The sequence below is a fragment of the Amblyomma americanum genome, chromosome 3 (assembly GCF_052857255.1).
Source record: "Amblyomma americanum isolate KBUSLIRL-KWMA chromosome 3, ASM5285725v1, whole genome shotgun sequence".
Classification (NCBI taxonomy): domain Eukaryota; kingdom Metazoa; phylum Arthropoda; class Arachnida; order Ixodida; family Ixodidae; genus Amblyomma; species Amblyomma americanum.
This window is the reverse complement of record NC_135499.1, coordinates 6,643,721-6,662,086: the sequence shown is the minus strand read 5'-3', so window position 1 is coordinate 6,662,086 and position 18,366 is coordinate 6,643,721. Positions and strand designations below refer to the sequence as shown.

Sequence of the window (18,366 nt, the reverse complement as noted above, 5' to 3'; positions counted from 1 at the left end):
GCCGCACATTGTACAGCTGTCGCCGTAGCTCAGTTGGTATTGCACCGGACGCGTTATTCGGAGGTCGTGAGCTCGGATCCCACCGGCGGCATGGTTGTTTTGTCTGCTGCTTTATAAGTAATTTTCTTTAAGCGATAGATTAATCCAAGTATTAGTATTCCCTGTTAAGCACAACACATTAAATAAAATTAAACATTCCCCTATGCACCTTGGTTGCGGTGACGGTTATCTCCCTTCACATATATATATATATATATATATATATATATATATATATATATATATATATATATATATATAAATAAAATGTAGAAGGGCCCACTTAAATCTTTATTCTGCGGAGCCAACGCAACCTGCGTTCGTAACACACACACACACACACACACACACACACACACACACACACACACACACACACACACACACACACACACACACACACACACACACACACACATATATATATATATATATATATATATATATATATATATATATATATATATATATATATATATATATATATAGCACACACACATACATAGGTGTGTGCGTGTATAAAAGATTTGCTGTATATATACACATAAGCGCCCTTGCGTGCGTGCGTGCGTTTGCGTGTGTGTGTGTGCGTGCGCGCGCACGTGTGTGAGTGTGTTTAAAAAAGATCCAGCAAATTCGAACAAAAGGACATAACGGAAAATGTAAATACAGCAGGTGATTCTTTGGAACAGGTGCTAAGCGGGAAAGTTGATGCTCAGGTAAACGCTCAATCCATGAAGCGACTGCAGCAAACGCAAAAATACTAGCTGCAACAAGGTGGCTCCAAAAAATGAGCCATGTCCAAGAATACATAACTAGGCGATGGTTAACGTATACAGAATATTTGTCAGCGTTAGTAAGTCCCTTGTTTAAGTTTTCGTACAAATGTCTGCATAGTAAGTAAAGATATCATGCATCATTTAGTGAGTGCTTCTTTTTAGCGAAATCGATGAAGATCTGTTCCAGTGTGGTGTCCTGGATCAAAACTTGCGCGAATGTGAAAGATTGCTCGAGGTCTTCAACCTTTTCGAACATGGTACTCCACGGCAGCCTTTCGGTGATATGGTAATCGTGGATGTTCTGGAAGAAAAAAGTAAAGAACCAATAACAATCAAAGTTTTTGGTGCTTTATCACTGAGGTTTAGGCGCCTGACATCACCCACAGCCATGGCACAAAAATCTCCTATTTATAACACTTTTTTCATCAAACCGGCATACTATATTTCAGTGCTTCAAGCTCTCAGCATGAAATGCAGCAATTAAGCAATCTTTCGATGCGCACGGACCTAGAATCATGTAGCCGTATATTTGCCATGCTTCTGCATACCTGCGATACCGATCGGAAAAAAATAAAGTCCGAAGAGAAATACAAATTTGAAAATTTTGTGGGTGATGGTCCTAAATGCTCCAATATTGCAAATAAATAAATAATAAACCCTCAACTCGACGTTCTTCAATAGTTCAGTGAAAACGCCGAAAACCCATTTTCATTAAAGATATTAACATTACATAAAATAATGAAAATAGATGCAGCGAATTTCAAAGAACAGTACACAATCTTTACTATAAACATCGATACAAAAGCATTGAGCAAAGTTCCTGGCGAACCAGAAGTTCGGGATTGTGGCGCGTACTGAACTTATAGCCAAACACTGTTAATAGGGTTTGATGTCCCTAAGAAAGAGCGCCCCTTCAGAAACGAAAGGACGGGGAAGTGGACTAAGTATAGACAGCATGCACGCCCTAAAAGTGAAAAAGTGGCATTATATTCCAGTTCCATTGCTCGAGATGGGCAGAAGAGATTAGGAACTTTGCGTCGATAAGGTAGTCCCGGCTTCCACAGAACCAGGTTAATTTGAAAGATATGGGAGAGGCTTTTCCCGAGCAGTGGGCGTTGTAAGTCTGGTCTTGATGATTAGGCGCAGAAATGTTAGGCGTGTTGGTTACTCGCCAGAGAAGCGAGGTCTAAATTTATGGATATAAAATCATAACTTCGAAACTTGGGGTGATTCTTTCATATTTCCGATTTATAGGGCATTAAAGAACAATTGACGCTGAATGTAAATGCGCAAACGCAGCGCTAACGTCCAGCAACTTTAATGACAACTGGCGCAACAGTTTATGCATGCTGCATTGCCACTACGTCAAACAACATACCTGCAGTCAATGGGAACGAAGGCAAGTAAATTTTTATGAAATACTGACTTCCTAATCTTGCCATCTTTGCCGCTTCGATATATTATTCGTGTGGGCTTATTCTTACTCATTCCGATGATTTATTCACTTATCGACTAGCGGCCTACATCCCTTACATGAGTTGCAGGGTTTGACAACCTGTCCCTTTTGTCCGACTGGTTTCGCCCACATAGAGTACTCCACACGAGAGGAATTTGTTTCACAACACTGTTTCTATTCAACAAAATAAATTTGGTGCCTCTTTTTGCATTGGTTAAGCATATAACATGGACTGCCTCTCTTACTTTCTGAGGGGCTGAACTAATGACAAACTCATACGTCTATGCGTTTCGCAATTCGATTGAATATATTTATTTATTGAATCATACAAACCTCAAAGGGAATTGTGTAAGGGGGTTATAATATCAAAGTGAATCTTAGTAAACAACGGGCAAAACACTACAAAGTGTGTCATTTAAAAATAATAACCATTGGATTCCTAAATGCATCCTTGGTCACTATACACAATTTTATACGGTCACTACGGAATAGAACACACGGCGAGGCGCACAAAAGATGCAAGCGAACACACAAAAAAGAAGCACAAGCTTCGTAAAAATAATATAGACGAATTATTCTGGAATTACAAGCGGAAAACTTCCTCACGGAGTTAAACAGGTTTATTTATCGATGCAGTTGAATCTGGAAAATCCTACCATAGTGATATAGCACGGAGGTGTTCCGATAAATTTCAAGCCTTTAAGCGTTCGAATACGCGTAAAAACTAACATGATTATGCAAGAGTGTAGAAGTGCGCAGCGGAGTGTAAAGTGCCAGGGGCGGAGGCCTGTACGTATAAAATACTTGTGTAAAAAGCATGTAAGCGAACCTGAGCGGCGATTTTGTAAAGGTGCGAGGTACATTTTTTTCATTTTTGTCACACTTGTTTAGTGGCTACAGCTCTTTGAGATGAACCTGGCAGCTCTATTTTGAATTATTTCTAATTTTGTGTCCAGATAATCCTGGTGTGGGGATGAAATCGACGACACCAATTCTAGCTTGGAGCGTATATAGGTTATGTAAGCAAATTTGCCGACATGAGAAGGTGCTTTTTTAAGCTTTCGGCGGATATCACTAAGTGTGTGATGCTTGTGCACAGATGAGAGTGCCGTGTTCTGACCAAAAAAGGTTCGGTGTTAAACAAATGCCCGGCTATTTGTACGACGGAATCTCATACACAGGAATATTATTTATCAAATAAGAGAACTTGAAATTGGCTTGTTTGCGACTAGAGGTCAATAATTTGGATTAGAAGTGGTTACCTTAATGAGCGAATTTTCCCATCATCTAGAAATATTACTCCAATCCTGCGAAGAATGTCACAGTCATCAGTGACAGTGTGCATAACAGAGCCACAACCAGTTTTTTTTTAGAGGGCACACGAGCACATGCTTGCACTTAAGTGTTCAATTTTCTTAATGTTTCTGCGATAGATACCTTAAGAAAACCAGAATTGCCTTCAAGCGATAGCCTATTGCACTATTACTGGAGACTTTTGTGTATGAAATATCTATTTAACAGATTATACTGAAGGACCAGTTGGTCAAACATCATGTTCAACGAAAAACGTAGCGTTCCCACAGGACAACCAAAGGCGAGGACAGGAAGGGTGCTATATTTACAGCTTCAGTTGTAAATGTTGCACCCGCTTTCTTTCCTCTGTCAAAGTGCTGCATGTCTCGTTGAAGATAATACCAAATATTGACAGTATTTTTGAACTGCGATAAAAATGAAATGATTCGCAATCGCTCTTTTGACAAGCTTGGAGTGAGCAGAATAGAAGTGCAACGGAGGCTTATAGGGCTTATAGACCTCCTGCATGTTTGTAAACAAACGAGGATGCGCTGCAGTCGCTAGCGAGCTCGTGGTAGGCAAAAGGTCGGGGAGTGGCGTCGCGGATAGGTGTTGAGCGTGGGTTTTCAAGGCTTGTAGGCACGTTACCAGTTTCTGCGAATCATAGCAATGGTCGATGCTTCCAACTTAGTAATTTGTTGAAGTACACGAGCTCGCGTTGGCCACGTGCGGCCTATAAATATAAATAGTTTGCCACTGTATTGTATATATGGTTAGTAGTAAACATGTAGAAAGCGTTCCTGCCGTTTAATTATGCGCTAGGCATTGAATAAAACAAGTTTTGACACTCTGCACTTGTCGGAATGATTTTACTTCAGGACAGCAGTTAGGTGAAGTGCTGGCCTTGTTTCGTCGGAGCAGACATTCGCTCATCGTCTGCTGACATACGTACGTGTCGTGCTGTGCGAAACGTGGGCACAGCGTCGTGTCCCTGATCTCCTGTCTCGCTTAGCGCTGTTTTTAGCCGCATGACCACGCACCAGCCAGGCCGACTTGTCCTCTTGTTAAGCTGGTCGATTTGGTGAAAATTTTTGATTTCTAGAATTATTTTCTTTCCTAGCCCTGAAGTCTAGTTTCGTGACAAAAAATTATAGCAAAATATTGAGTACAAATTTATAACTTACGCTTTTTAGAAGTGTGGTCGTCAAAAATTGTGAGATAATTTCTTTGATTTCAGTGCCGCATTTCTTTGACCAAATCGAAAGCGAAGATGCCATAAACGAGGGAATAAACTTTAAGGTTCGTTTTGTGACCTCTCACATTTTCTGCGACTGGATCACTCACATTCGTAATTCGCATGAAAATCAAATGATTCCATTTGTCGCAAACTATTCCTGAGACGTTGAGGAGCGTAATAAATCTCTCGATTTTTTTCCCTACACGTGCAGAGTGTGTTAGTTATTCCTTGTAAGAAACGTTTTCATGTAACTATGCATGCATAAGTACTGATCATATAGAAAAAGAACTAATCGCGTCATCGTACAGAACAGGGCTTTATGTACATGCTGGCATAAAAAAACTGCGCACTATCTACTCAATTATTTGAGACCTTGGGGGGACTTGACGATGGTGTTAATTATAATTACCCAGAACTGCACCAGGGATAGCTATAAATAAAAGGAATTACTGAAACTAGCGTAGGAATTTCATATTTGCACCAAGTTTAGTTACATATCGCATGCATGAATAACGAAAACACTTTTCATTGCCGCGTCCCCTCTCAATCTCGCCACGTGTCTGTTAGTAGCACGCCTGCGGCTGCTTCTTTCCAAACAAGCTTCGCGATCATGTACTACCTCATGAAACATGACACATGCATGATGCAATGAAAAAGCATATGACGTTTAGCACACTTAAGGTACGCTATTCTAAGCACACCAACGCGACCGCGCAAGATGACACAACTTACCGCACTTCTTTCTACTCGAATGAAATAATTACATCGTCATATCAAGAAACGGTTTCAAGTAAATATTAAATGTCATAAAACTCGCCATTAAAACATGGTGTGCTATTAACAAAAAACCGCATTCCTTGGGGGCGAGTGAACCTGTCGGCGCCCCGTGCACTCCGGGTCAAGATGATAAGTACGTGTGCAGCTGCATGTCGTTTTTTTCCTTGAGCAATTATCAGCCTACTATCCTGAAGTTCAGGAGAATGAACGCAGTAAATTGCATGCTATTAAGTGCATTGAGTGGCAGTGCCTATCGACTCCCGGACTTCGCGCTTTACTACCGTGGCCCAATGCCTGTTAGCCAGTTTCCGAATGCGGCATTTATGCGCGAGAAACCTATCGAGGCTAATTTAATATTTTTTATGCTACTACGCGGATCCAGCAGTGACGCAGCTGGTCAATACATGCTGCTTCTGCAGTGCACAGGCTTGAAGCAGCCGCCGGCAGCTGCGGCAGCTGCGGTAGGCACGGGCATGCGGAACCTGTTTTGCCTACCATGCGAAAGTGGCTGCTAACATCAGCGCCACCGCATCTTTGTGACGTCGCGGGGTCAAGGAGGTCCATAGAGGTTAACAGGGCCCACAGGTATTAACAGGGGGAAAAGTAAAGCTAATGTTCGGAAATCTGGGCATGTTATAAGGTAGCTCGAATGTTAAATCAAGCGATTTAATGCTTTGTCTGAGCATGACAATATATTCATAGCCGTGGGTTCATAACAGTCGCGATCAGTGTCAATAAAAATTTGAAAGTTCCCAGCGTATCCAAAAGGTTTATCTACCTGAACATTTTATTTTTTTTTTCTTTAGGGACTTGTCTACCTTCGCTAACAGAAAGCCCAAGTTTCGACGTTACTGGAGTATTAGAGTAAAACAAGCTTTTGGGCTCGTTCCTGAAGTATATTTCTAGCTCAACTGGCATTTCTGAATGCGGTCTTTTGGATTTTTCTATCAGAATGACGCTCAGTCCCATGGCCACATGTCGTGAAAAAGCCCTTTCGTTCTGCCTTCGAAACCGCATCCTGCCTGAAGACGTCAGACCTCTTTTCAGTGGCTTCCCGCCGTCAGCTAGTCACATCACAGGTTTTGGCATGATTTTGAAAGTCGAGTGCAACATACAAACCAGGCTCTACACACAACACTTATTGTTTTTCAACTGTTTTCAGAAGGGTAGACTCTTGGGCTTGTTGGTTCATTTCAAGGGTAGAAAACGCACGCTTTCTACGTTTTGGACACGCTTTGCTAGCGCATGGTTTGATGATGCTTGTATGATAAGCCAGTATAAAAAACCACCCTTTCCTTTGTGAAATAAATCTTTGTTGGAGGTTAACACTGTGTGTGTTGTCTTTCTGAATCCCTGTCCCTTTTGCGCCACGTTTTCTAGAGCTGTTTTACTCCTGTGGCACATGAGAAGGTTCTCACCACCTCCGCGGATTCCTGCACACTAGCACCTGTAGAGCGGAGTTGGTCTACACCACGCATTTCAACCATATACGGAATGGCGTCAAGCTCAAACCCGAGTGAGCAAAGTACCAACTGCATGCCCTAGCATCGGGACCTACCTCGCGTTCTGATTCCCTAGGGCCCTAGTCCTTGTTTGAACCAAAGCGCTTAGCACTGGAGCTTCTTTCGCTAATGCACACCGGCCAGTGAACACGGTCCTGCATCTCGGAAGTCACGGCCGGTCTTTCCCGCACAAAGACAGCCCCACACAGACGCCTAGTCAAGCTGGTCTGGACACCTGCAGCGTCCCTCGTGCGCGTGGCGGAGGGAGGCACACCTACAGTGGACGGACTATGTACAGCTCGAATCACTGTTGCCGGCCACAGTACCCCGGTTCAGTTCACCGGTTTATCCACCTGCGCCCGCGACCTCATCCTTGGCATGGATTTCCTCTCCGACCATTCAGCTCTGATTGACTGCACGCAGGGTGTTCTACAACTCGAGCTCTCACAACTACCTTCCGAGCACGTTGATCCTTCTCTCCTCCTGTTCAATGCAGACTATGCACGCCTGCTCTCTCAAGCAGTCTCCTTCGTTGAACTGACACCCTCTCTCCCCGTTACCGATGGCGACTACCTCGTTGCGCCTAGTACCGATCTCCTGCTGACCCGCAACGTTGGTCTGCCCTACACCATCGCCTCGGTCAAGCCGAACACACTGTCTCTGCCGTTTCTCAACTTCGGCTTCCCTCCTCAAGTTATTCCATCCGGCATTTGCGTTGCTGCAATCTCCCCCCTCGCACTGTGCGAAATTCTTACATTCGACACCACCCCTTCTCAATATCACGCAAGCCATCCCCAGCCTGTTTCCCTTTCTACAGACGCCTTCGCGACCATGATGCCCTCCGACCTGCGTTCCACCCAAACTTCACAGCTTCAAGCCCTCCTCGAATTTTTTCGGACATTTTCGATCTGAATAACATCCCGCGGAGCCAAGCTCTCTCTGTGAAGCGCCACATCGACACCGGGGATGCCTCTCTTATCCGTGTTCGGCCATACCGAGTCTAACACACTGAGCGACAGGTCATTGGATGGATGGATGGACACGGCTGAACCCTTTAAATCGGGTGGTGGCTCAAGCCACCTAGCCATGACTTATGAAATTTTACTTTTCTCTTGATTTTAGCCACTAATCGGTTAACCTTCGCTTGGTTACTTCTACCCGCTTAATATCTACTTTCCCTTCACTGTCCTTAAACGCCAATGCCTTGGATAAATCAGCCCCGCTGCTTTCCACTGTAGCCCTTTACAGAAAAGTATCAAGTGTTCAGCCGTTTCCTCCTCCACTCCGCACGCAACGCACACAGTGTCTATCTCAAGGTACCTGACTCTATATGTCTTAGTCTGCAAAACTCCCGTCCTGGCCTCAAACAACAAAGAGCTTCCCCTGCAATTATCATAGATATTTTCTTTGGCAATTTCCTGCTTAAAAATCCTGTATGTTCCCAGCGCTGATTTGGCCAGCATCCCCGTTTTCCCCAAAGCTCTCTCTGTTTCTTTAACCTTTTTCTTAACTGATAACTGCTGATTTGCCCCCCAACTGCTGTCCAGAGATTTGCTTGTCAGTTTTCTAGTCCGCTTTCTCCATTTCGCATCAACATTCCTTATATACACGTATCTGAAAGCTTTCCTAGCCAACTTTCGTAGAACATTCGTAACGCCGAGGTTACGAAGATGCCTGATGAGAACATTATCAAACCCTCCTACAGCCCCTGGGCCTCGCCAGTCGTCCTTGTGAAGAAAAAGGATGGCTCGTAGCGTTTTTGTGTTGACTATCGCCACCTGAACAACGTAACCAAAAAGGACGTGTACTCCCTCCCACGCATCGACGACGCATTTGATTGTCTCTAAGGTGCCAACTTCTTCTCCATAGACCTTCGCTACGGCTTTCGGCAGACCGCAGCGGATGACCAGGACCGTGAGAAGAGCGCGTTTGTGACACCTGATGGGCTGTATTAGTTCAGGGTTATGCCTTCTGTTTTATGCAACGCGCCGGCCACTTTCCAGCATATGACGGACGCCCGTCTGCACAGATTCAAATGATCCACGTGCCTCTGCGATCTCGATGACGTCATTGTCTTCTCCCCCAGCTTTTATTCTCACTTCTATGGCCTTTCCAAGATTATTTTACTTTTCCGTCATGCCGGCTTGCAGCTAAACTCCTCTAAATGCCGTTTCGCGCGTCATCAGATCACAGTCCTGGGCCATGTCGTTGATGCCACGGGTGTTCACCCTGATCCAGCTAAGATCCGAGCCGTGAAAGACTTCCCGGTGCCGCGTTCCTGCAAAGACGCACGGAGCTTCTTGTGGCAGTGCTCCTACTTCCACCGATTCGTGTCCGGCTTTGCTGACATCGCCCGCCCCCTCAGTGATCGGCTAAATAAGGACGACTTTCACCTGGGGACCCCTACAAGAAAACGCCTTTGCCGCTCTAATCTCGAAGCTCACCACCTCGCCCGTGTTGGCCCACTCTGATGTGCCCGCTCCCACAGAAGTCCGCACTGACGCCAGCGGTAATGGAATCGGCGCTATGGAAGCGGCAGCGGAAGCGGCAATCTGGTTCTGACCGTGTCATCGCCTACACCAGCCGCCTCCTCTCTACATCAGAGCTCAATTACTCCATCACGGAACGCGAGTGCTAGGCTCCCATGTGGGCCGTTGGAAAATTTCGGCCGTATTTATACGGCCGCCCCTTTACGGTTGTCACCCACCGCCATGCGCTCTGCTGGGTCTCCTCACTGAAATGTCCTACTGGCCAGCTAGGTCGCAGTGCTTTACGCCTACAGGACTACGACTACACGTGGTCTATAAGTGCAGTCGGCTACACACCGATGCTTATTGCCTCTCCCGATATCCCGTTGACTCTTCTGACCATCTTGGCAGTGACTGCGACGCGGACCTGTTCTCGCTCTCTTATTGCTCACGTTGGCGAGAGCAGAGCCGGGATCTCGAGCTTCGCTCTATTATTGACCGCCTCAACTCCTCCCCATCTGACCCTGCTCTGCGCCGCTTTTTGCTGCAGCATGACACTCTATACCGCAGAAGCCTGAACCCCGCCAGCCCCGAACTCCTGCTCGTTGTGCCAAAGCATCTCCGCACCGATGTCCTCCACGAGCTCCATGACCTCCCCACTGCTGGACATCTGGATGTCTCGCGTACTTACGCCCGCGTGCGTCTACGCTTCTTTTGGCCCCCGCATCTACCAGTCCGTACGCCGCTATGTTCGTGCCTGCGACCAGTGCCAACGGCGGAAACGTCCTGCCACTCTCTCAGCGGGTATGCTCTAACCAATTGATGTACCCCCTGAACCTTTCTATCGTGTTGCCTTGGATCTTTTGGGCTCGTTTCCTGGGTCCACCACTGGAAACAAATGGATTGCCGCTGCCACAGACTATGCTCTACGAAATCACGCGGGCCCTCTTCACCGATACTGCTACTGACGTTGCCGACTTTCTCCTGTACGGCCTCATCCTCCGTCATGGTACACCGCGCCAACTTCTCAGCGTTGCTTTCTTAAGGAAGCCTGCTCCCTAGGGAAGCCTGCCTTCGTCCCTAGGGAGCTCGTAACATCTGTCGCTGAAGGCCTGTTGAAAATGATAACAGCTGCTAAACAGGCAACGTCGACTGAGCTACCAGCTCGTGACCGGGCTATATGCGTGGCACTGCCCTATATCCACCAGCTGACACACCGCCTAAAGAAGGTGGCGCAGAAAGGCAAGGTCCGAGTTGTGCTTACTGCACCCGATAAACTCGGAAAAATGTGTAAGGCTGTTAATGTCGCCTCAAAAAATAAGAAACCTCATTGCCCGATAAAACATCATGTGCCGTATGTGGCTTGCAGGACCAACGTGGTGTACAGAATTCCCTTGTCATGCGGGAATTGCTAGATCGGGCAAACTGGCCATTGTATTAATGTTCGGCTTATGGAGCACAAGCTGGCTGTCGAGGCACTATCAGGTTCGGGGCACTTGGCGGCACATTGCAAACGTTGTAAGGATAAATGTGCTCCAATATATAATCAGACAAAGGTGATTTTTGCAAGTTCAGACCAGAAGGAGCACGAAATACTGGAAGCCTTCCTCCTTCACATGGAACGACAGTCGTTTGTGAGGAACCCATCGTTATCTTTGTCATCCAAATAATTACTTTTCCTGAACAAGAAGGTAACCGTTGCACATGCGCTTTAGGGTGTGATCCGTTGTACATGTTTGCCTATACATTGAATGTGTCTGTCTGGAATAAAACCAGTTGATGTCTAGCGTTCGTGGTGTCCGTGTCGCTTTTGTCCTTGTCTCTACCGCTAATTACCACGTGCATTGAATCTAAAGATCACCAACTGTCCAGCTCTCATCCAGCTGCCCGCTTTAAACTCCTTTCCGAGCCTCCATGAAAGTGCTGAACATGTTCTCAAAAATTCCGCGCCACCAGCAGTGTAGCGGATGGAGTTTTATCTAAGACGGCCTCAATCGACCATGGCACAATGCGGAATAGCTCAAATATTTTCCTAATGATCAGAAAGTTTAGCGCGTATAGTTCTGTAACTTTGAATACTCGTTCCTGATATCATCATAACACCGACTACGCCCAGTGCTGCGCAAATGCCTCTCGCATATTCCTTGAATTCACCGATTGTTTTGCCAGCTGCGACCACCGTAGATTTTTCTCCTCTTGTATGAATGCGTACCTTAGAGATTTCTGATTAATTTTTCTTTGATTCTCTAAAGTTTTCCTAGTAAAATATTTTGTTTCTAATAAGCAATGCATGCCCTGTTTCTTATCCATATCATTAAAACACAGCATTTTTAGTTGCCATCTTGTCTCGTCCAGTAGAACAAAAGTTTAAGAATTATGAGGGAATAACCTTCTTGCGAAAGCTACCCAGAAATTGCTTATTTTTGGCGCTAAAGAATTAACACCTTAACCTTACAAGTTATTGAAAATTTTATTTTGTTACTGCGCTGCAAACATCACAAAATATTGACACAGCAACTAGCCCACCAAAGAGCCTTGTTAACGCAAACAAATCAACCATAAAATTAATATTAATGTTTTGTTATAATTATGCTTAGCGAAATGTTTGTGGAATTTAAAAAAATACCCTCAGGAGAGCCACACGAAGTAAACAATGTGTTGGTTTCACCAAGCTTTGCAGCACCGCTTTTTTAATCCTTGGCTCAATCTGTACACATAAAAATAGCACCTCGCTTTTACGGTTGCTACATCATGAGCGCGCACCAGATGGGATGAGGAATAACGATAGGTTCGCTGAACGTTAGGCTAAGTTAAGCCATCGCTTAATTTAGCGGCATTTTTCTTCCTCAAATCTGTTTTCGAAAACTTGTGTCCACGAATCTACTTGTCACGAGCGGTTTAGGTGGATGGCTCCCCGTAATTCCTCGGTTCGCCTGTTTTAATCGATAGACCATCTTCCATGACCAGCCTCAAAGAGTTGCAACCCAATTTTCATGGCATGCCTAAACGCTCTGCAATGTGTAATAAAAGCTTGGACGGCAAACCCGACAGCAAAAATAATTTAGGTGATTGATCTTACAAACATTGAGCTGGGCATGTAGAGTGAGAGTGTGAAGCTTAAATATATTATTAACTCAAGCCTAAATTGGTGCTTTTCTTAGTTTTTGCGATTCGTTTCTATGAACCTTGAAATATGCTTCCCAGGTACGGAAAAGGTTCTCGAAGTTTCCTTAAAACATCCCGTTGTTTATACCACCGTCTTATCGCCTCCGTATTCAAAAGCAGAGCAGAAGAAAGCTTGGAGGATATAGAGTTCTCCAGCAACTTCGAAATTCCACGTGGAAATAATAAAATGAAGCCGCATCACCGGGAAGCAATGTTGATGTTCCACTAGCTCTCGAAAGTACTCACATCATGGGCGCCGAGGATACGCACACCCGGAAACAACTGGGCCACCATTTCGTCGAGCTGCTGGCCTCTGTTAGAGGGCGTCTCCTGTTCGCTTGCGCTGTGCAGGCTGGCAGAAGCCTTTCTGAGCGGCAGTGCCAGCTGCATCGTATAGCCGGTGCCGAATTTATTCTTCAGACACTGTAGGCTCCCGAGGCAGGTCATCTGACCCGCCACCATGATGCTGAGCCTGTCGCACAGTGCTTCGCACTCCTCCATGCTGCGAACCCGGGAAAGAAAAAAAAGAAAGAAGGAAAGCGCTTTACCTGAGTGCGAAGAGGGCGCCCAGTCAAAAGTAACTCCAGGATGCGCAAAATACCTTTTATTTCACATCAGCTTCTATACTATAACGAGGTCGGGAGTAAAAGCTGGCTTACGGCAGCTTCACACAGCCTCAGCCCCGACTTTAGTTGGTGAAGCCTTGGTGAAATTTATGAAGATACCAATCATGGTAGTGTTCATTACCTCATGTACCAAGGCAAGCTCTTTTGATAAGTGGGCTCGAAGACCAAGTTAATATGAGATATTATTTTACGAGATAAAGAAAGATCTTTGAAGACCTTTTTAGTATCTGAAAATATTGGAAACCTAACGTTGGCCTATAATCAAAAAATCATTCTTATCACCTTTCTTCAATAGTGCCAAAGCACGTGCAACTTGCGCACGACGTAGGAACACTTCATTTGAGATGAGCATGTTCATACCATGTGCATCATAGGGTAAGTCAATAACCATCTCGCCTAGGCTTCGCGCATGTGTCGCGAACGCAAAAAAAAAGCAAAATGAAGACAAGTGGCAATATTTGAGTACACAGCCCTGTGGTGGGAGGTAACATAAAGAAGTCTGTCCTCTGCGAACATACGGGTAACAATTCGTAATCAAGTCCAGCTATAGTAAACTGCTGCACAAGGCACCGTTAGCATCCTTTCTTAAGCAGCATAAAAACACCACAGGAACGGTTCACGCCACTCCCTGCCGACAATGCTCCGATAATCTGCAAGGCGAAAAAGTTGAGTCATTTCCAGACCAACTTTAACCATAATTACTTGAAACGATGTACTCAGTTCACGAAAAATTACGGTTCAGTGGGTTGGCTTGAGCAATTGTCTTCTTTGGGCTAGCTGATAATTCAGCTGATAATTCATTTTTGCTTGTTCTGGCAGCGTACAGGGACTGACAGAGGCAGACAGACAGAGCTCCGACTTGCACCTGAACTTTCTTAGGAAAATAAAAACATATAAACTAAGATACGAGGTCATGCGATACAATCGAAGCGAAACGTCGTACGAGACGCGCCATCTACAACCAGATGCAGGGTACCGACCACTCCTGCGCTGCAGCGGGTATTGCGTCTCGTTCAGCTGCAATGGAATGTTAGATAGGTCAAACAGTCCGTGCCGCCAGCCTCTGAGAACACAGAAGATCGAAAAACTTACCAAAAGAAATCTGAACAGAAAACAGAAAAGGGACGCGTGCGTCATCGCAGTTTCTATATCGCTCCTAGACAAAGAACTTAGTCCTCCACAGGCAGCACGTGCAGAAAAATGCATTCAATTTACAGGACGAAACTTTTCGGTTTAGTTTGTTTAGGGTGTGATATCGCACGGCTTTATCTTCGCACGTCTTCATACCGCAAGCCCCCATAAAGGTCAACACTGCTAAGACTTTTTGTTCCAATTGCTTTATTTTCTTGCACACCGCCGTTGTACGTATAATGTGGTTCTAGGTGGCACGCGTGCCGTATGACGTATCACTTCGTGTGCATAACTTGGCCTTGTAGCTTCTTGTATACATTTCAACTTTCTGAAAAAAAAAACTAACAAGTCAGAACTCTGTCCATCTGCAATACTGCCCCAAATATTTGCAGTGTTTGTTAATTCTTCAAATCTGCCGCCACACCACTTCATCGCTTTGTTTGCGACGCAGGACGCGGCTAGATTTCTCTCAATTGATCGCAGCCAGGCAGAGCTGATTCTACGTTGTTCCGGAATGTTCTAGTAACCTTGCATGCTTTATCTATAAAGTTCGCTATCAGCTTTAAATTGAGCATGGCCGAGAGCGGCGGGCATTCTGTTCGGAGACCGCCGACCACGCTTTTCGCTTCGCCGCCGCCGAGTGATTCAGTCCGTTGTGGGCGCAAGTGAGCGTTTTTAGACACGTGGATGATTTTTTAAATTTATTACAACGGTGCACAGATTTTGCGGCCGCTGTCAACCAGCTTTTAGCCCATTTTTGGTGACTGGTTTAATCATTTAGTGCTGACGCATGAAATTCCATGAGATGGTGTTTTACAGTTTTAGATTTAAAGCTAAATTTCACTGAGAATTATACTTGTTGGGAGTACCATCCAAGGGCTAATAAACCAATCTTACCGTTTCATTCATCACATTCGAAACTTGTAAAGAGAGCAATCGCTAAGCAATGTCTAAGCAATGCATTAAAAAAGTCGTGTTGCCGTTAACTGAGCCATAGTTTTCAAAACCAAGTGACGCGCCCCCAGTCAGCTGGTTATTTGATCAGCCTCACTGTTTCTTTATCAGAGGGCATGTTGAAAACGCCAAAGAAAAAGGAAAGGAACCTGAGTGAAGCTAATGGAAATAAGACAGTAGTCGTTCATTATTTGCACAACACCTCGCATCGCCTAAAGAAGATTGCAAAACACAATGGCGTCAGAGTAGTGCTGTCGGCGCCCGAGAAGCTGGAAAAACTAGTGAAAATGACCCATCCTTTCCAAAAGCCAAAAGAACCATGCGCTATCAAGCACCGAGATCCTTTTGTAGCGTGTGCTTGTGAAGTAGTATATGAAATTCCTCTATCGTGTGGTTCTAGGTACATCGGTCAAACTGGCCGATGTCTGAATGAAAGATTGCTGGAGCACTGGAGGAAGGTAGGCAATTATAGGGACGGTCATCTTTCTGAACATTGTCGTGACTGCGCGGAGAAGAATAAGAAACCATGCAAACCTTTCTTCAGCGCATGCAAGATAGTGGCCAAGCATAGGTGCCAGGATGTTAGAGATAATAGAAGCAGAATTGATTAGAAAAGCGGGTCCATTCTGCGTCAGCGCACCATCTGTATCGCTCACTAAAAAAGAACAAAATGTTTCTGGGTGCAGCCACTTGATGACGGCAGTGCTGTGAGTTTGACGTCATGCAGAAAGGTTGTATGTAATGTGCTTGTTTGTCAGTAAATATTTAGTTGGAAGTAAGCGCTCGTGGTGTCCCATCCTTCTTTGTCCCTGTTTGTTCTGAGCTTGTACATGACTGCAATGCACCAACTAGCCCAAAGGTATGTGCTCTCCAAATAAAGAGTTTTGTTTCAGAAGACCTTTTGTCCGTCTTCATCGCTGTTTCGACTGCCGTCACCACTACGTGACATCTGGTGGAGCTGCGGGGTCGCCTTCTATGTTCCGGACGCCCCCTTCAAGTCGTGAAGCCAGTCCTCAGCGCTTCGCACCCGAGGATGACCCAGCAGACGTCTCCAGGGAGAGGAGCCTGATTTCGGGACCCTGCCGGACCGCACCAGACAGCGAAAGGAAGCTCCTCAAGTCTAGAGTCTGACGGAAACCCGTCTGGTCGGGATGGTACATGACGAAAGAAGAAGGCGCCGACCAAAAGAAAAGATGGGATGACGTTTCGGCTCCCCCACGGGAGCCTTGTTCACAAACTTGTGAACTTGTGATTGTGAACAAGGCTCCCGTGGGGGAGCTGAAACGTCATCCCATCTTTTCTTTTGGTCGGCGCCTTCTTCCTTCATCAAAGGAAGCTCCTACGAGCACCGCGACCTCGTCGAAGATGTCGACACCAATCATACTGCAGCAGCCGTGAGTGCCGCCAAATTTCATTGGATCCCTAGTCGAAGACTCCGAAGAATGGTTGGACCAATTCGAGCTCGTGGCGTCATTCAACAAGTGGGATGATGCGGCAAAAATCGCACACGTATTTTTCTCGTTGGATGGCTCCGCACGCACGTGGTACGAAAACCACGAGTCGTCCGTAACGACATGGGAGCTATTCAAGAGGGAACTATTGAAGGTATTCGCCAGTGTTGTGAGGAAAGAAAGAGCCGAACGACTCCTCGAGTCCAGGATCCAGCTTCCGAATGATCCCGTCCGTGGCTACATCGAAGAGATGAAGAGTCTATTTCGCCGCGCCGACACTGAGATGAACGAGGAAAAGAAGTTCAGTTTTTAATGCGCGGCGTAAAAGATGAACTCCTTGGCAGCCTCGTCCGCCAGCCGCCAAAAACAGACGAGGAATTCATGCAAGAAGCCTGCACGATTGAGAAGACCCTTGACGTCAGAGCCTGGCAGTACAATCTCCCTTCCCGTTGCCTGTGCAATCCGTTCGGACACGACGGCCACCACCAGCGACAACTTGCGGGAAGTTATCCGCGAAATCGTTCGCGGGGAGCTACGCCGATTACTGCCATCCTCCCCACAGCCGCAAGCAGCGACTCTAACGGATGTGGTACGGGAAGAAGTGCTACAGGCACTTGGCACCCCGACGGCCACAGAACCCCAGGCCATGACCTACGCCGCTGCAGTAAGGACTGCTCAGCCCCAACGACAACCCCCACGTCCTCCCAGAGATGAGCCACTTGTTCCACAACGCCGCCTCCCAACCCCCGCCCGCACAGCTAAAGACCGACGGTCAAGACCCAGAAAATGCGACGCCTGGAGGACTTCCGACAACCGACCGTTGTGCTTTCATTGTGGTGAGGCCGGGCATATTCTTCGTCACTGTCCGCACCGACGTATCGGTCTTCGAGGATTTGCCGTTGACGCCCCACGACCACGCCTTGGCCAAAGTCCGCAGGAAATCGACGAGTACCTTCGTCGAGAGGAGTAATAATAATAATAATAATTGGTTTTTTGGGGAAAGGAAATGGCGCAGTATTTGTCTCATATATCGTTGGACACCTGAACCGTGCCGTAAAAGAAGGGATAAAGGAGGGAGTTAAAGCAGAAAGGAAGAAAGAGGTGCCGTAGTGGAGGGCTCCGGAATAATTTCGACCACCTGGGGATCTTTAACGTGTAGTGACATCGCACAGCACACGGGCGCCTTAGCGTTTTTCCTACATAAAAACGCAGCCGCCGCGGTCGGGTTCGAACCCGGGAACTCCGGATCTGTAGTCGAGCGCCCTAACCACTGAGCCACCGCGGCGGGGAGAGGAGTACACGTTGTTGGTGATGCTGAGCGCAAAAGGAGGTTCGGCAGAGGAGTACACGCCGAGCCGCCTTTTGCGCTCAGCATCAGCAACAACCTCGCGCTTTGCGTCGCCACGCCGCAGCTACGCAGACGCAGTACAAGGAATGTCTCCCAACCCCCGTAGGGGAAACTAAACATAGCAACCTCAGGAGGTGAGG

General features: G+C 46.2%; 1 protein-coding gene across 1 annotated transcript; it reads right to left on the bottom strand.

Annotated features, from left to right (window-relative positions):
• Positions 1 to 908: 908 nt before the first annotated feature.
• Positions 909 to 13,217, bottom strand: LOC144123098 (phospholipid-transporting ATPase ABCA3-like). Its single transcript, XM_077656003.1, has 2 exons — positions 12,963 to 13,217; positions 909 to 1,119 (listed from the first exon to the last, which is right to left on the bottom strand). Exons 1-2 carry the CDS (start codon positions 13,215 to 13,217, stop codon positions 949 to 951), a joined length of 426 nt encoding a protein of 141 aa, XP_077512129.1. The 3' UTR covers positions 909 to 948.
• Between the last annotated feature and the right edge of the window lie 5,149 nt (positions 13,218 to 18,366).

Excerpts from the sequence above, each read along its gene's own strand:
- LOC144123098 (XM_077656003.1), bottom strand. The coding sequence starts at position 13,217 with ATGGAGGAGTGCGAAGCACTGTGCGACAGGCTCAGCATCATGGTGGCG. Across the intron at positions 1,120-12,962 it reads GTATCCTCGGCGCCCATGAT|AACATCCACGATTACCATAT; the intron begins GTGAGTACTTTC and ends TTTTTCTTCCAG.